The 19,976-nt window shown below is 41.1% G+C and overlaps 1 protein-coding gene across 1 annotated transcript in view; it reads left to right on the forward strand.

The window, feature by feature from the left end:
• Positions 1-805: 805 nt before the first annotated feature.
• The window catches only part of itpr3 (inositol 1,4,5-trisphosphate receptor, type 3), a gene marked incomplete at its 3' end in the record, with an annotated part of 178,829 nt that continues 159,658 nt past the window's right edge, over positions 806-19,976 (forward strand). Inside the window, exon 1 of the mRNA XM_084333416.1 lies at positions 806-1,159. Coding sequence (XP_084189542.1) covers positions 1,068-1,159 — 92 coding nt within the window. The 5' untranslated portion in view covers positions 806-1,067. The remainder of the gene's footprint in view (positions 1,160-19,976) is intronic.

The following is a 19,976-nucleotide window of genomic DNA, read 5'->3' on the forward strand; positions in this document are numbered from 1 at the left end:
TATAGTTTCTTTAATAAATCATACACTTTAGATTTAGACTAGCAATTTTGACTCGTTTTTAATACTTTAAATTCGATTTAGACTAGTTTCTAAATCATTTAAATTAGATTTAGACACTCTTCTCTCCTCGTTCTTCTCTAACCATTCTCTCTGTTTCTCAGCTGCTCGTGTGCATGACGTTGTGTGCGTTCCTTCATGCTTTTGGTGCGTTCCTCCCGAGAATAAAATAAATTGCAAGTGCGCGAATGCGTGCGTATGCGCGCAACACGCACGCGTTTTTTTGTCCGCTCGCTTGTGTTTGTTGTGTTGCAGCGGCGCGCATGGCTGTACAGTAGTGGAGGCTCTGCTGCTGTCTGCTGACAGCCTTTATCAACATAGTGCTGCACTTCCTGGTTTAATACACAGAGTCTTCAGGTGCTCAGAGAGAGAGAGAGAGAGAGAGAGAGAGAGAGAGAGAGAGAGAGAGAGAGAGAGAGAGAGAGAGAGAGAGAGAGAGAGAGAGAGAGAGAGAGAGAGAGAGAGAGAGAGAGAGAGAGAGAGAGAGAGAGAGAGAGAGAGAGAGAGAGAGAGACACACCACACACACACACACGACACATCTGTAGTGTGTTCAGTGGCTCTCTTTCTCTCTCGGAGCTGACAGCAGTCACAGCACGCTTTTATACTGGACTTTTTTATTATTATTATTTTTTACTATAATGTGACTATTCCTTAGACTCTCAGAGAGAGACGGGGGGGGAGAGAGAGAGAGAGAGTGAGAGAGAGAGAGAGAGAGAGAGAGAGAGAGAGAGAGAGAGAGAGAGAGAGAGAGAGAGAGAGAGAGAGAGAGAGAGAGGAAAGAGAAGTTAGAATGTAAAGGGAGTTTTTATCACCATGCTGCACTGAACAGCTCGGGGGTGACTTTGTCTCTCTGGAGAGAACTGGAGAGAAAGTGAGAGAGAGAGAGAGAGAGAGAACGAGCCTTCCTCCGAGGAAGAGGAGTAGCTGGAGAACAACTTTGTTTACTTGTGTCAACCTGGGGAAGAAGACAATAACATCAACAACAACAACTACAGTAAACAACCAAACATGTCAGATTCTGCGTCTAGTTTCCTCCACATCGGGGATATCGTGTCCCTGTATGCGGAGGGCTCCGTGAGTGGCTTCATCAGCACCTTGGGGTGAGTAATATACAGTAGCGAGGTACACCAGGTACTCGTTCAAATACTGTGGCAGGCTGTGGCGCGAACCTCCGTTGGATTACCCGGGAGAATTTTGCATCAAATTTATAGTATTGTGTTTGTCTTTCCAAGTACCTGCGATGTGAGCTACTGTAGACCGAAGCTAGTAATAGAGGTGGGACCAAGTAATTGTTTTGCAAGTCCCAAGTAAAAGTCTCAGATCTTTACACTCAAGTCCCCATTCAAAGTCAACACAGACAAGTCTCTCGACTCGAGCAATTTACAAATCTGACATTTTGGGCTTCGAGTCCCAAACAAGTCATAATTCGATTAGATTCGATTCGATTCGATTATTAGATTCAAATGTATTGTCACTATACAGCACAAGTTTGGCATCCAACCGGAGTGCAAGTGTAATAAAGTGCAATAGTACAATGTACACGTGATTAAACTGGATGTAAAATATATCAATTAGTACTACTGAGTAATAGTGCTAATCAGATATGTACAGAGTTGTAGTATTAATATGTACAGTGATACATTTATAAAGACACTATGGTATAGTAAATCATACTGGCCAGCAGCGTAAGAGACAGTAATAAGGGATATGTACAGATATAGTATCTACAGATATGTAACAACGATTATAATGCAGGTATGTACAGACAGATGTGGATATATACGAATACATACGGTATATACATTATTGTATAACAGAGTAATAATTAGTAGTATATTAAATGTTAAAGCCAACATAGTAATAGTGAGTATATTAAATGTTAAAGTCAACAGAGTAATAGTTAGTATATTAAATGTTAAAGTCAACAGAGTAATAGTTAGTATATTAAATGTTAAAGTCAACAGAGTAATAGTTGGTATATTAAATGTTAAAGTCAACAGAGTAATCGTTAGTACATTAAATGTTAAAGCCAACAGAGTAATAGTTAGTATATTAAATGTTAAAGCCAACAGAGTAATAGTTAGTATATTAAATGTTAAAGTCAACAGAGTAATATACACTAAGTTCGTTTTTTAATGTACATCAAGTTCATTCGTAATGTACAGTAAGTTCGTTTTAGTAGTTTGATGTACAGTATTACTGTAACAGTAAGCTGTAGGTTTCTTAATGTACAATATGTTGTAGTTTTTACTGTAAGTGCACTGAAGCTGCAGGTACAACTTGCTGATACTGGTATTTGTTGATCCATTTTGTGGACATTTGTCCAAATACGCTTATAATACCATGGTTGTATTATTAGCATGGGTGGCCTGAGAATAGAACTTTCAATAGAAGCACTTTACAATTTTTGTTCCTCACATTCACCCACTCACTCACACATTCACCCATTCACTCACACATTCACCCATTCACTCACACATTCACCCATTCACTCACACATTCACCCATTCACTCACACATTCACCCATTCACTCACACATTCACCCATTCACTCACACATTCACCCACTCACTCACACATTCACCCATTCACTCACACATTCACCCATTCACTCACACATTCACCCACTCACTCACACATTCACCCATTCACTCACACATTCACCCATTCACTCACACATTCACCCATTCACTCACACATTCACCCATTCACTCACACATTCACACACCGACAGCGGAGGCAACCATGCACGGTGCCGACCTGCTCATCGGGAGCAATTAGGGGTTAAGTGTCTTTCTCAAGAACACTTCGACACGCTGCCCGGGAGGAGCGGGATACGAACCAGGAACCTTCCGATTACCAGGCAGGGCCCAGGACTCGGAGTTCAACACTTGTAATCCCTGTCTGATTGGATCAGATTTGTATTCATTCATTTCAACTCATTATGAATATAAAATGGGGGACCCTGATGTAAACAAGACGAAAGTATTTCTCTGGTCTGCATCCCCTTAACAATTAGTTTGTATTGAGCTGTACTGTACTGTACCCATTCTGCAATCTGTTCATTAAAATGTTCAATCAATCAATCAATCAATCAATCAATCAATCAATCAATCAATCAATCAATAAATAGGGATTAAACGTTTTGAACTCCTGGGCCCTGGATGACTGCTCTACCTCCTGAGCCACTGTTTCCCCGAGCTACATAGGGAATGGAACCCCTAACTCTGACAGTTTTAGTGCCTTGCTCTACCTATTGAGCTACACAGGGAATGGAACCCCTAACCCTGGCAGTGGTTTACTTGGTGAGGGCCTGGGAAGAATTTGGAAACATTACACAGCAAATCTTATCCAGCATAATTTTGCGACCCATTTTAATCTTCCTGCACACTGAGCTAGAATGTGGGGGCGACAGTGTCAGGAGGTAGAGCGGTCGTCTGGCAATCTGAAGGTTAGGGTTAACAGTGTCTCAGGAGGTAGAGCGGTCGTCTGGCAATCTGAAGGTTAGGGTTAACAGTGTCTCAGGAGGTAGAGCGGTCGTCTGGCAATCTGAAGGTTGGGGTTAGCAGTGTCTCAGGAGGTAGAGTGGTCGTCTGGTAATCTGAAGGTTAGGGTTAACAGTATCTCAGGAGGTAGAGTGGTCATCTGGTAATCTGAAGGTTGGGGTTAACAGTATCTCAGGAGGTAGAGTGGTCATCTGGTAATCTGAAGGTTGGGGTTAACAGTATCTCAGGAGGTAGAGCGGCCATCTGGTAATCTGAAGGTTAGGGTTAACAGTATCTCAGGAGGTAGAGCGGCCATCTGGTAATCTGAAGGTTAGGGTTAACAGTATCTCAGGAGGTAGAGCGGTCATCTGGTAATCTGAAGGTTAGGGTTAACAGTATCTCAGGAGGTAGAGCGGTCATCTGGTAATCTGAAGGTTAGGGTTAGCAGTGTCTCAGGAGGTAGAGCGGTCATCTGGTAATCTGAAGGTTAGGGTTAACAGTATCTCAGGAGGTAGAGTGGTCATCTGGTAATCTGAAGGTTGGGGTTAACAGTATCTCAGGAGGTAGAGCAGTCGTCTGGTAATCTGAAGGTTAGGGTTAGCAGTGTCTCAGGAGGTAGAGCGGTCATCTGGTAATCTGAAGGTTAGGGTTAACAGTGTCTCAGGAGGTAGAGCGGTCATCTGGTAATCTGAAGGTTAGGGTTAACAGTGTCTCAGGAGGTAGAGCGGTCATCTGGTAATCTGAAGGTTAGGGTTAACAGTGTCTCAGGAGGTAGAGTGGTCATCTGGTAATCTGAAGGTTGGGGTTAACAGTATCTCAGGAGGTAGAGCGGCCATCTGGTAATCTGAAGGTTAGGGTTAACAGTGTCTCAGGAGGTAGAGCGGTCATCTGGTAATCTGAAGGTTAGGGTTAACAGTATCTCAGGAGGTAGAGTGGTCATCTGGTAATCTGAAGGTTAGGGTTAACAGTATCTCAGGAGGTAGAGCGGCCATCTGGTAATCTGAAGGTTAGGGTTAACAGTGTCTCAGGAGGTAGAGTGGTCATCTGGTAATCTGAAGGTTATGGTTAACAGTGTCTCAGGAGGTAGAGTGGTCATCTGGTAATCTGAAGGTTAGGGTTAACAGTATCTCAGGAGGTAGAGCGGCCATCTGGTAATCTGAAGGTTAGGGTTAGCAGTGTCTCAGGAGGTAGAGCGGTCATCTGCTAATCTGAAGGTTAGGGTTAACAGTAGGGCTGCAACGATTAGTCGACATAATCGACGACGTCGATTATAAAAAATCGTTGACGAGAAATTGTTGTGTCGATTAGTCATAAAAAAAAAAAAAAAAAAAACTTTATTTAATTTTTTTTTTTTTTTTTTTTTTTTTGTGCACTACCTATCTTTGTGAGAGTGGCTTCTCAGGGTTCCAGACAACATCATAACATGATGATCCCATAGCAAATTTTGGACATTGAAAACATTGTTCCCCTGCAGGAGATGATGATCAGACTAGACACACAATACATTACACACGCACTCCTCTCACTCACACACAGCGATCAGAGTAAGACACACACATACACACTCCTCTCACTCACACACAGCGATCAGAGTAAGACACACACACATACACACTCCTCTCACTCACACACAGCGATCAGAGTAAGACACACACACATACACACTCCTCTCACTCACACACAGCGATCAGAGTAAGACACACACACATACACACTCCTCTCACTCACACACAGCGATCAGAGTAAGACACACACACATTCACACTCCTCTCTCTCACACACAGCGATCAGAGTAAGACACACACACATTCACACTCCTCTCACTCACACACAGCGATCAGAGTAAGACACACACACATACACAAATTACACAGTACACACCTCTCACTCACACAGCGATCAGAGTAAGACACACACACAAATTACACAATACACACACTCCTCTCACTCACACAGCGATCAGAGTAAGACACACACACATACACACACACACGGACTCCTCTCACACACAGCAAACAAAAGTTATTTAAAGTACACTTCCACTTTAATTTGTATTATTTAATTTATTTATCTTGTTATGAGTGATTGATGTATTGTTCTTCAAATACATTTTCATTTAAAGTGGCTTAAAGATCCAAATTCAAATGTTTCATGAGTCATTATTTTAATTTGCTATGGGTTATGATGTTGTTGTTTGGTCCTGACAAGAGTCTCAAAGTCTGGGGTGATGGTAGACAAGCAACTCTGAGGTCATGCTCAATGTCCAATCTGTTCCTCTGCTCTGTCTTCAGCTGGACCAGAGCTGAGAAGCCACTTTCACAAAGATAGGTAATTAAAAAAAAAAAAAAAAAAATCCTTTTTTTTTTTTGTTGTTGTTTACATTGGTTTTCGATTAGTCGACTAATCGAAAAAATAATCGGCAGATTAGTCGACTACCAAATTAGTCATTAGTTGCAGCCCTAGTTAACAGTATCTCAGGAGGTAGAGTGGTCATCTGGTAATCTGAAGGTTGGGGTTAACAGTATCTCAGGAGGTAGAGCGATCATCTGGTAATCTGAAGGTTAGGGTTAGCAGTATCTCAGGAGGTAGAGTGGTCATCTGGTAATCTGAAGGTTAGGGTTAACAGTATCTCCTGAGGTAGAGTAGTCATCTGGTAATCTGAAGGTTAGGTTTAGGATTAGCAGTGTCTCAGAAGTCTGGTAATCGGAAGGTTCCCGGTAGGGCTGGGCGATAAAACGATAACGATAACTATCGCGATAAATTATTTCCTCGAAATAAACATGAAACGTGGTCGCAAAGTTTCGATATATCGATTTTCCAAGCTTGGATATGAGCACACGCACTAACAACCAATCAGTGAAGGAGATGGCCGAGAGCGAAGGAGACCCGGAAGGAGACCCAGAGGTAGGACTCACTCAACAACAAGGCTTGCTAGGCTAATTAGCTTGCACGGCGCTGTTTTATATATTTACGTGCCGAGTATGTGTGTGGCGTGAATTCTGAGGCCACGTTTATAGTAGTGTGGGGTATACAGTGGACGTCGTTTCAATATATTGTGGCGGAAGAGAGTATTTTAGTGTCATATTTAGCACATTGTCATGAGATACTCCGCTTGTCGGCTAATTGCTAACGTGCGCGGACTGATTACGACATCAACTCGACTCGAGACATTCGCAGCAGCATAAGAAGTTAATTAAACTTGACAGACATTATATCGGCGATAATTATCGATATCGAATTATATGAAAATAATTTTATAATTTTATCGCGATAACGTTTTTGGTCATATCGCCCAGCCCTACTAGGTTTGATTTCGGCACCTCACGGCAGCGTGTCCTGGAGCAAGACACTTAACCCCTAGAGCTGTTGATGAGCAGGTTGGCAAGTGGCACCTTACATGGTCACCTCCACCGTCTGTGTGTGAATGTGTGAGTGAATGGGTGAATGTGAGGCATAACTTGTAAAGCACTTTGGATAAAAGTGCTATATAAATGCAGTCCATTTACTGTGGACGAGTACAGTACAGTGCAGAACTACAGTAATACAGTATTTGCTGTACTATTGTTTGTTACTGTAGTGAGTCATGCAGGAGACAGTTTGAAGGTCTCTGTTCTTGCAGCGTGTGACCATAGGTGCTTGCCTGACCGCAGCAGCTTGAACAGGCTGTTGTTGGGGTGGTGAGGGCCTTTCATTATTCTGCAGGCTCTGGATTTGCACCTCCTGTTATATAAGTCCTGCAGGGGTGGTAGTGAAATACTGTAGTACGCTCTGCTGAGCGCACCACTCTCTGGAGTGCCTTCCTGTCCGTGCTGTTTCCAAACCAGGCAGTGATGTTTCCAGTCAGAATGCTCTCTACAGCCCCGGAGTAGAAGGAGTGGACTATCTTCCCCGATACTCTGAACTTCCTTAGCTGTCTCAGGTGATAGAGGCGCTGTTTCGCCTTTTTCACCACAGAATCAGACCATGTCAGGTCCTCTGTGATGTGGACTCCCAGGTACTTGAAACTGCTCACCCTGTCCACGGTAGCCCTGTTTATCCACAGTGGCGTGTGTGTCCCCTGCTGTATTCTCCTAAAATCCACTGTGTACTATTGTTACTGTAGTGAGCCAGACAGTTAGAAAGTACAGTACTATAGTAATACAGTATTCTGTTTACTATTGTTACTCTAGTGAGCCAGACAGTTAGAAAGTACAGTACTACAGTAATACAGTATTATGTCATGTGTACTATTGTTACTGTAGTGAGCCAGACAGTTAGAAAGTACAGTACTATAGTAATACAGTATTATGTTTACTATTGTTACTGTAGTGAGCCAGACAGTTATAAAGTACAGTACTACAGCAATACAGTATTATGTATACTATTGTTACTGTAGTGAGCCAGACAGTTAGAAAGTACAGTACTACAGTAATACAGTATTCTGTTTACTATTGTTACTGTAGTGAGCCAGACAGTTATAAAGTACAGTACTACAGCAATACAGTATTATGTATACTATTGTTACTGTAGTGAGCCAGACAGTTAGAAAGTACAGTACTACAGTAATACAGTATTCTGTTTACTATTGTTACTGTAGTGAGCCAGACAGTTAGAAAGTACAGTACTACAGTAATACAGTATTCTGTTTACTATTGTTACTGTAGTGAGCCAGACAAGAGACAGAGTGAAAGCCCCATCTTGGAGGCTGACATGTCAAGTCATGAAGTCAAGTACCGTTGGTTTCACACACACACACACACACACACACACACACACACACACACACACACACACACACACACACACACACACACACACACACACACACACACACACACACACACACACACACACACACACACACACACACACACACACACACACACACACACACACACACACACACACACACACACACACACACACACACACACACACACACACACACACACACACACACACACAGTATGGTGGTCCTGTATGGCAGGAAGGGGATGTGGTGCCAGCGTGTCCCAGGGAGATTTCCAGACTGTGTGTTTGTGTAACTGTGGCTTGTGTATATCACTCTGTGTGTGTGTGTGTTTGTGTGTGTGTGCACGTGTGTTTGTGCATGCATGCATGCATGTGTGGTTCCACTAGGAGTGTGTGTGTGGTTGTTTATTTGTGTGTGGTTCCACTGGGAGTGTCTGTGTGTAGAGTTGTGTAGAGAATCATCATGATCATAAGCAGATATAATTGCAAACCCTTCCAATAGAAATAAAGAAAATCTAAAATTCTGTTATAAATTACTTGACTCTTTCCATTGTAATATATATTGTATTGGAGTACTCTACATAGTACATACAGTATGTACAGTAATGAGATCATTCCCATTGCCTCCATATGTTGGATACTGTAGTATATCATTGTGCTTTAAGGTTAGTTACACTCTAGAGCCCTCACTCATCACATAATTGTATTCCAAAGTCAACTGGCCTGCTCGGTCAAGAAGTTGGCTTTAGTCAATTGTATATAAAGCCAATCTGTGTTGATTCCCCTGTTATATAAAAAAGGGCAAATATGGTTTACGGTCTCTGGACATTAGACGTATGACTGTTCCTAGAGTTCAGACTGAATTAGGAAAGAAGACCTTTATGTTTTCTGCACCATCTGCATCCTCCAAGATTAACTTAAACTCCAGGATCTAGTCACTCTTAATGAACTTAAACTCCAGGATCTAGTCACTCTTAATGAACTTAAACTCCAGGATCTAGTCACTCTTAATGAACTTAAACTCCAGGATCTAGTCACTCTTAATGAACTTAAACTCCAGGATCTAGTCACTCTTAATGAACTTAAACTCCAGGATCTAGTCACTCTTAATGAACTTAAACTCCAGGATCTAGTCACTCTTAATGAACTTAAACTCCAGGATCTAGTCACTCTTAATGAACTTAAATTCCAGGATCTAGTCACTCTGAATGAAATTAAACTCCAGGAACTAGTCACTCTTAACCCTCTAAAGCAGAGTGTTACAACTCGCGACATGCAACATGTTTTGCAAAACATCACTTAAAATTGTATCTGAATCGGGATATTCTCCTCTCTGTCAAAATATCTAGATTGGTTGTTTTCTCTTGGAATGCAGACTTCGACTATCTATCTATCTATCTATCTATCTATCTATCTATCTATCTATCTATCTATCTATCTATCTATCTATCTATCTATCTATCTATCTATCTATCTATCTATCTATCTATCTATCTATCTATCTATCTATCTATCTATCTATCTATCTATCTATCTATCTATCTATCTATCTATCTATCTATCTATCTATCTATCTATCTATCTATCTATCTATCTATCTATCTATCTATCTATCTATCTATCTATCTATCTATCTATCTATCTGTCTGTCTGTCTGTCTGTCTGTCTGTCTGTCTGTCTGTCTGTCTGTCTGTCTGTCTGTCTGTCTGTCTGTCTGTCTGTCTGTCTGTCTGTCTGTCTGTCTGTCTGTCTGTCTGTCTCTCTGTCTGTCTCTCTGTCTGTCTGTCTATCTCAAGAATCAAGAGGTTTATTTGTCATATACATACCAGGCAGGGGAGGAAATTAGGCCACTTTACTGGCCAAATGCTAGTATTTTTTACGTTTGGCTGGTAAAAAAAAATCAGATACCCGCCAGTTGGCTGGTAAGCCAAAAAGTTAGTTTCCTCCCCTGCTGGCGAGTATACAAAAAAATAAAACATTCTGCAATCACTGCACTGGCAAGCGGTGCGCGTCTTCTGAGTGTTCGCTTTAGTTGACAGTGCCACGAGAGCACTGCACAAGACCACCCGCGGACATATAATGTTTAATAAACGTTTGCGCAGTACTGGCCAACCCGCGGACATATAATAATAAAAGTCCCGCGGTACTAGGCTAGCCATCAGGAGCACTCGCAAACAGATAACGTTAAACACAGCAGAAGATGGAAAACAGACAGACTGACCAACGGGGAACTGCATCCAACCCTAGCACAACCCTCGAGTATAAGTTACTAAGGACACATTTAAATCACAGAGGTGTAATGTTAGTCTACTGGAACTGTATACAGTGGTTAGCTTCTAGTTAGCGTTTTTGCTATAGCTGCTTGCTAGCTAACGTTAGCCCCGTGTGCTCAAAGCAGCCAGCTAGGTGTATCTGTTATGACTATAATGTTTCCAAAAAAGCACCGGACTACGACGTAAGGTTAGACATTTTATTTCATGCTCAAAAGCCCCTGGCTTGCACATCGCAGTCACGAAAGGGGCTAGCTCAACCAGTGCACTGTGCACAACAGCACACCAACCCAACTGACGTTACCACAACACTTGACGGTACTTCACAGCACTGTCGTAAGACCACCGTGCTGTCTTAAAGGCACAGTGTGCCTACCCAGATGCATACACAACATTGACGCGGCTTGACATACAAAGAAGTAATTATCACAATTAGCGATTTTTTTTGTCTGGTAAAAAATCTGTTTGGCTGGTAAAAAAAATCAGATACTCGCCAGTTGGCTGGTAAGCCAAAAAGTTAGTTTCCTCCCCTGATACCAGGGCATACAGTGAAATGCGGGTGGTCATGCCCGCATCTATTGTGCAAAATACAATACTAATAAAAATAGGCATAGAAAAAAAGAAAATAGGTAAGACACAAGATATGCATGATAAAAATAAGTTCCTGATAAACTGGTTCCTATATACACTACTATACAATATACAATTTACAATTTTAACTCTTAATGTATCTAAACTATACTATACAATACCTCCTTCCAGGGCTGTACGCTAAGCTTTTTCACTAGGGGCACACTTGCCCCTAAATGAGAAATTTAGGGGCAAAGAATATTTTTTCGGGGCACATTTTTTAATAACTATTTTACCATTATAGTAGGGCTGGGCGATATGGCCTTTAAATGATATTGCGATATTTTGACATTTCCTCTAAAGCACTTAAAAATGCTTGATTTAACCCTTTGATGCATACAGTCACACCAATATGATGATTATAATAAGTCCCTGCAACATATGTTTGCATTATTAAACCATGAAGATGCTTTAAAAAATAATTTAATGAAAATGTACTAAGAGTAGTTTACTGACACACTAATAAAAAAGATTATTTACATCTAAGACAATTTATATAAAAACTCGTGGGTGCCTTAAGACTTTTACACAGTACTGTGTTTTCTATCCACTTTTGACTATACCTTGTAACCGGTAGAGCAGCTCTAAAATAGCAATGACGTCATGTAACCACAGCGCGACTATTTCACTGCATTTGCCCCTAAAAATAGATAGAATTAGTTATAGATAATAGATATGTACAAACTGGAAAAAGTTATTTGGAGGCTTCGCGCAGTGGGCGTGTCAACACGCAATTGTCATTTCATAATAAACACATATCACTGCGGCGCACAGCAAGTTTCAATTTCAGTTCCTGGCATTTTTAACCAGTGGAGAAAGGGAAGAGATTTCCCTATCGTTTTTCTTATATGAATTATTCTACGTTAATAAAACATACCTGGTGATCAACTACAGTTTGCCGTGAACATTATGATATGTGTGTAGTGTTCTGATAACGACGGCTGGGCAGCGGGAGCTGGAAGCTGGATTTTGCGAGAAGCATGCAGCTGCAGAGCCGCAGAGCGGGGCCTCTGTGCCTGCACAGTGCAATACTCCAATTCAGCCATTGGCAATTCAGCCGTTGGGTGGGGGGCGCTGTTGAGCGGGCCTGTGACCGGACCTGAAAGCGCCCCTGCTCTGCGGCTCTGCAGTTGCATACTATTGGGATTCGTTGGGAGCAGCACGGAGTCTCGACTCTGGACTTATTTTATTTGGAATATAATGACTATACGCAAAAGTAGCCTAGTTTTAAGTTAAAATATTATAAATCGACATGCCTTTTGTATCCAATTTGTATGGATTAATTTAGGAGTGAAATGCGAATGAAGGGTTGAAATCAGTACTCGCAAGCTTGCCCCCAGATATTATTTTAAACTCGCACAGACTAAATTAGGGCGCAATTTGCGACCATCTCGTCGCAGTGTACAGCCCTGCCTCCTTCCTTTAAAGTGACTTCCATTATTTAAAGTGACATTTTGTTTAAAGTGATTGTTTTAGCGGTTGTCGCATGAGTGTGTGTGTGTGTGTGTGTGTGTGTGTGTGTGCTCATGTGTACTTGTGAGTGGAGAGTTCAGTGTTCTGATGGCCTGGGGGAAGAAGCTGAGCCGCAGTCTCTCTGTTCTCGCAGCGTGTGTACGTAGGCGCTTGCCTGACCGCAGCAGCTTAAACAGGCTGTTGTTGGGGTGGTGGGGGTCTTTCATTATTCTGCAGGCTCTGGATTTGCAACTCCTGTTATATAAGTCCTGCAGGGGTGCTAGTGCAATACCCGTAGTATGCTCTGCTGAGCGCACCACTCTCTGGAGTGCCTTCTATCTATCTATCTATCTATCTATCTATCTATCTATCTATCTATCTATCTATCTATCTATCTATCTATCTATCTATCTATCTATCTATCTATCTATCTATCTATCTATCTATCTATCTATCTATCTATCTATCTATCTATCTATCTATCTATCTATCTATCTATCTATCTATCTATCTATCTATCTATCTATCTATCTATCTATCTATCTATCTATCTATCTATCTATCTATCTATCTATCTATCTATCTATCTATCTATCTATCTATCTATCTATCTATCTATCTATCTATCTATCTATCTATCTATCTATCTATCTATCTATCTATCTATCTATCTATCTATCTATCTATCTATCTATCTATCTATCTATCTATCTATCTATCTATCTATCTATCTATCTATCTATCTATCTATCTATCTATCTATCTATCTATCTATCTATCTATCTATCTATCTATCTATCTATCTATCTATCTATCTATCTATCTATCTATCTATCTATCTATCTATCTATCTATCTATCTATCTATCTATCTATCTATCTATCTATCTATCTATCTATCTATCTATCTATCTATCTATCTATCTATCTATCTATCTATCTATCTATCTATCTATCTATCTATCTATCTATCTATCTATCTATCTATCTATCTATCTATCTATCTATCTATCTATCTATCTATCTATCTATCTATCTATCTATCTATCTATCTATCTATCTATCTATCTATCTATCTATCTATCTATCTATCTATCTATCTATCTATCTATCTATCTATCTATCTATCTATCTATCTATCTATCTATCTATCTATCTATCTATCTATCTATCTATCTATCTATGTCTGTCTGTCACTATAGCCAATGGAAATGCTAGAAATGGTCAATTCCTATATAGTTTCTCAATAGGCCAGTGCACTCCACAGATCGGGCCGTCAGACAGACGGAGGATAGAGAGAGGCAATTGTCCATGGTTTTATAATAAAATGGCAAAAAGACAAATAGGTATAATTTCAACAAACATTGGAACTTGTTGTCGATGTTGAGGATGAAATGATAATATAATGATGATTATATAAATGAAAAGGACTCTGAGCCAGAGTGCTGGGGCAGTGATGATGACAATCATAGTGAAGGATTGAATGCGTTTGAACCTATGGTTTGAAGTGGTCTGACAACTATATAATTTATTGTGCAGCTTGAATGAAAATCACCTGTTGGCGATTCATGTGTGTAAGCTATTTGGATAAGATGCAGAGAGGGACATTGATAGGAGCCCACAACAGAAAAGGATGAGAGCTATACGATGGAGGGGCCTTTGTGTGTGTGTGTGTGTGTGTAGAGGGGGGGTTATTTGCAGGGAGAACGGCTGCTAAAAAGTACCAAGAACAATATTCAAATAAATGTCATACACTGAGGAAAAGGTTTATAATTTGCACCATATTTCACATGGAGGTTCATAACACCTAAATATAACTTTATACATGTTGAACAAACTATAACTCCTTGGTAAACTATGGAGTTATTCAACAAAACACAAGGTTTTTTAACTGGAAGTTTATTTTTTTATGTCAAATATTGTATGCTCACACAAAAGTAATGTATGATGGTGACTTTACACTGCCCCAGAAATAAAGTGTAGGTTCCCCTGAATCATAAAAGGTATAACACTTGATACTGACTCAAATAAAAGCTCAGAATTGGCAACACACATATAACACTATGTCCAGGCGAACCTTTGTCTATGTGGGCTTTAGAGGGTTAATGAACTTAAACTCTAAGATCTAGTCACTCTTAATTATCTTAAACTCCAGGATCTAGTCACCTATTAATTAATACATTTAAAGGCATGGTGAAAGCTATAGAAATGGACTCTATTGATGTTAGTAATTGTTTTAGTTTAAATAGGATCACATGGCTTCCCTGCACTTTTTCTGTAAAGCACTTTTGAGCTGATCTGTTTGCAATGTGTTTGTGTCTCTCTGTGTGTGTGTGTGTGTGTGTGTGTGTGTTGTGAGTGTGAGAGAGAGAGAGAGAGAGAGAGAGAGAGAGAGAGAGAGAGAGAGAGAGAGAGAGAGAGAGAGAGAGAGAGAGAGAGAGAGTGTGTGTGTGTGTGTGTGTGTGTGTGTGGATTTTAATCTCAATGAGTCTAACCTGGTTAAATAAAGGTTAATGAAACGCAGAATGTCAACAGATACTGTGCATTGATCAAAAAGGACAATGTGTTTCCATTTAGACCAACGTATATGAATGTGTTGTAATTTCTCCTGTTACTTTGAGTAAAGAAAGGGTTTTTACACAAAGGTCTAGAGACAAATGTAAAGGTTTATTTTGGTACCGGGACAATCATCTGAATGTTCACTCGGAGCAGACAGCAATATTCTCAAAGTACATTCATTGTTGATACAATTGTTTTTAACCTTTATTTACCAGAGTAGGCTCTGTTTATAACCTTCATTTTCCAGGGTGGGCTCTGTTTATAACCTTTATTTACCAGGGTCAATTCTGTTTATAACCTTTATTTACCAGGGTAGGTTCTCTTTATAACCTTTATTTACCAGGGTAGGTTCTGTTTTTAATCTTTATTTTCCTGGGTTGGTTCTGTTTTTAATCTTTATTTACCAGGGTAGGCTCTGTTTATAACCTTTATTTACCATGGTCGGTTCTGTTTATAATCTTTATTTGCCAGGGTAGGTTATGTTTATAACCTTTATACCATTTACTCTACAAGGGCCACCAGGAGAGCACACAACATAATTAAGGACAGTACACACCCCCAACACAGACTCTTCAACCTCCTGCCATCAGGCAGGCGATATAGGAGTCTGAAAGCCAGAACTACGAGACTGACAAACAGTTTCTACCCACAGGCCATCAGGCTCATGAATGCCAGCACCTCCACCTAGCCCCCCCCCCCCCCACACACACACACCTTGGCAGACACTCTGACCTGATTACTACTGTGAACACACTGTCACCCTTTTCCCCCCCGAACTATGAATCACTAAAGACACTTTTTAACTGCTGCTGTGATTGATTGATTGATTGATTGAAAAGTTTATTAACAGATTGCAGAATGGGTACAGTACAGTACAGCTCAATACATACAATTGTTAAGGGGATGCAGACCAGAGAAAGACTTTCGTCTTGTTTACATCAGGGTCCCCCATTTTTACATCCCATTTCAACCTGTTTCTGTCGGTCATGCTTGACCAGAAAAGCGATAAACGCTAAAAAATAAAGTTAAAAAAAAAAAAAAAGTGTATATACATTTGACATAGAAACTGTACATTGGAGGAGGTTGGGTAGGTGGGGTGGGGTTGGGTGGGGCTGTACATTGGAGGTGGGGGGGGGGTTGGGTAGGGGGGCGGGGACACTGTACATTGGAATACTGACAAAGCCATACTTGGTCTTTACTGTACAACTGGGTTAGGACATTACAGGGGCCAGTTTCGAATTGCAGTCTCCCGTAGGTGTTCTTTGAGAGTGTTTTTGAAAGTGGTTAGTGATTCACATTCCTTTACAGCTTTGGGTAGGGCGTTCCACATTGATGTGGCATAATTGCGAAACGTGTTTAGTCCCTTGTTTGAGCCGAATCTGGGTTTCACATGATTTGTGGAGCTCCCTCTGGTGTTGTGATCGTGGTATTCACTGACCTTTGGGAAGTATTTTGCCATGTACATGGGTACCTTGGTCGTGTAGTGTATCTTGTAGACCAGGCCAATTGCAAGTTGCTGTACTCTGTCGTCTACTCTAAGCCATCCTAGGTTGGCAAAGTGGGCAGGGGTGAGGTGGGTTCTAGGAGTCAGGTCAAGCAGTAGTCTGACTAGTTTGTTTTGAGATGTTTGTAATTTGGTTTTTAGTGCCTTTGAGGTGCTTTGGTACCATGAGGTGCAAGCATAGTCGTAGTACCCTTGAATGAGTGCTCCTGCCAGAGTCTTCAGGGTATTCTTGTTTACCAGAGAGGAGATCCGGTACAAGAATCGAGTTCGTTGGTTGACTTTTTTTATTACATTGGATGCCATTTTGTCACAGGAAAGATTAGCCTCTAGGATGGAACCCAGGTAGGTAATTTCATCTTTCCTTGTGACAATATTGTCACCCACTGTAACTGACAGCTCAATTACAGCTCAAGTACAGCTCAAGTACAGCTCAATACATACAATTGTTAAGGGGATGCAGACCAGAGAAAGACTTTCGTCTTGTTTACATCAGGGTCCCCCATTTTCAATTCATCATAACATTTATTTACCAGAGTAGGCTCTGTTTATAACCTTCATTTTCCAGGGTGGGCTCTGTTTATAACCTTTATTTACCAGGGTCGGTTCTGTTTATAACCTTTATTTACCAGGGTAGGTTCTCTTTATAACCTTTATTTACCAGGGTATGTTCGGTTTTTAATCTTTATTTACCAGGGTAGGTTCTGTTTATAATCCATATTTACCTGGGCCCCGTTCCCTGTACGTGGCTAACTGAGTTAGCCGGATAATCTTCAGGATAACTTGACATAAGTCAGGCTTTTTGGTTCCACAAAGCAGGTTTGGCTAAATCACTATGGCAACAGATAGAAAATGTTTAACCTGCTCCAGCGCAGGTTTAGTTAAGTTAGAGTACGGGGAACGGGGTCCAGGGTAGGTTCTGTTTTTAATCTTTATTTACCAGGATAGGTTCTGTTTTTAATCGTTATTTACCAGGGTAGGTTCTGTTTTTAATCTTTATTTACCAGGGTAGGTTCTGTTTTTAATCTTTATTTACCAGGGTAGGTTCTGAGTACGGATCATCCATGCTCTTTTTCAGCAACATCCTGCTTCACACTCAGAATCAGAATAAAAAAGGTCTTTATTGTCAAGTAAGTTTGCACATACAAGGAATTCGTTTTGGTCCTTTGGTGCAACATTAACAGACAATTAAGGTAGAGTAAAATAAAATGGAACTAAATTAAAATTAAAGTACAATAGAATAGAATATAGGACAGGACTGTACAAATTGTGCAGGATGTATTAGATATAAATATACAGTGGAATAGAATATGTAGTAGGGCTGTGCAATTGTGCAGTATTGTGCAAAAAGTATGAACGGTATCATGTTCAGATGCTCTCACACAGTTCCATACATTCACACTATTTTCTGTGCATATAATCACATTGGATTTGACACTGTTGGCCATTTTACCCAGAGACAGTGAACATATCCTAATTTGGTCATGTTGCACACGCACACACACACACGCACGCACACACACACGCACACACACACACACACACACACACGCACACACACGCACACACACACACACTATGTTGCAGAACATTCTTAAGAGAGACAACTATCTTTCACAGATCCTGAGTAAAAAAGGATCACATTTCACCGCAACATGCAGTAAATTGTAATTTTACTAAACCCACATCATATGTTTATTATTAATAAGTAGTTTTGTGAGGGCGGCTGGGTGGCGCAGTGGACATTGCGCTCGTCACCAACGCAAGAGACACCGGGTTCGACTCCGGCTGTCGGTGTTGCTTCCGGCTTGGGCCAGCCGTCATACTAACTCAATTCGCAGAGTTTTTTTTTAAAAGATTTATTTTTTTGCGTTTATCGCTTTTTACTACTGGGCAGTCCAGTAGAGAGAGAGAGAGAGGAAGAACGGGAGACAGAGCGGGGGGAAGACATTCGGCAAATGACGCCGGGTCCGGGAATCGAACCCGGGTCGCCGTGCCGCGACGCAGCGCATTACATGGTTCGCCACTTGGGCGCCCCAACTCAATTCGCAGAGTTAGCGGGTGGAAGTCGATGGGTGGTAATCTGGACGTTGTGGACAGCGACTCCTACAGGTCGGTTGGGGACACCTGCACAGCAGAGACAGGAAATGGCGGGGGTAGTGTGAGCCTCCCACACGTTACACCTCGCCAATGAGAGTCCGCGCTGGCAGGTGAAAAGATGTGACAGGCTGCCTCCTCGTGTATCGGATTGATTGATTGAATTGATTGAATAGTTTATTGGTTTAGAATGGAAAATCACACATATACATTTGATCACAATATGAAACAGGTATAAATTTTCTCCATTTACCAATAGGATTTCATAAAACACAATAAAGCCATAGGCTTGTTTCCATTGTGGTCCTTCATCATTGGTGTCAGTGGATTTATGTACTGGTGTGTGGACGTGGGTGTTTGTAGTGTCTGTATGTCAGGATGTGTGGTATAAAAACAAAAAAATACATACAATAATATTCCATTTTTTAGACAATAAAAGAATAAAAAAGGAACAACACATATTAAAAACCCTTTGTTCACTACTCCCAGCTTCTGCTACTTATGATCCACCTCTTTATAGCTAATTTAAAAGTGGAGAAGGGGCTTATGGTCTTCAACTCCATTGGTAGGCTATTCCATTGTACTGCTGCTGAATATAGGAATGCGTTTTGGCCTATTTTCCTATTGCATCTCACTGGGACGATGTCTGTAGGGCTCCCCCTGGTGGCGTGTCCGTGTACATCCCTTACCATGTTAAAATATCCACTGAGGTACTGAGGGACAGTATTCCCGAGTATCCTATGTGTTATGTTGAGTTTTATTTGAGACCCTCTCCTCAACCCTGAGCCATTTGAGGCTGTTAAAATGTGTCTGTGTAAGGTGAGTCCTGGGATGGAGTTTTAAAATCATTCTAACTAATTTGTTCTGAGCTGTCTGTAGCCTACCTTTCAGTGCTACTGTGATGCCAGTGTACCAGGACGAGCATGCATAGTCATAATGACATTGGATCAGTGCCCCTGCCAGGACTTCCATTGTAGGGACGCGTGTATGCTTTCTACAACGCAGTTGGGTTTCCGGGTTCCTCTGATTGGCCACTAAGCCCACGTGACCCTACGCTATTACGCCCCCCTTATCGCCGCCAGTTATCGCTTACGCCCGCGCATGCGCATGAGCCGCGACAAGCCCCTCAGACAGCCAGCAATACTAAGCTCCAGTTAACCTAATTTATACCGTAACGAATCATAAAAAAAATA

This window comes from Notolepis coatsorum, assembly GCF_963971535.1.
Source record: "Notolepis coatsorum genome assembly, chromosome: 17".
NCBI lineage: Eukaryota > Metazoa > Chordata > Actinopteri > Aulopiformes > Paralepididae > Notolepis > Notolepis coatsorum.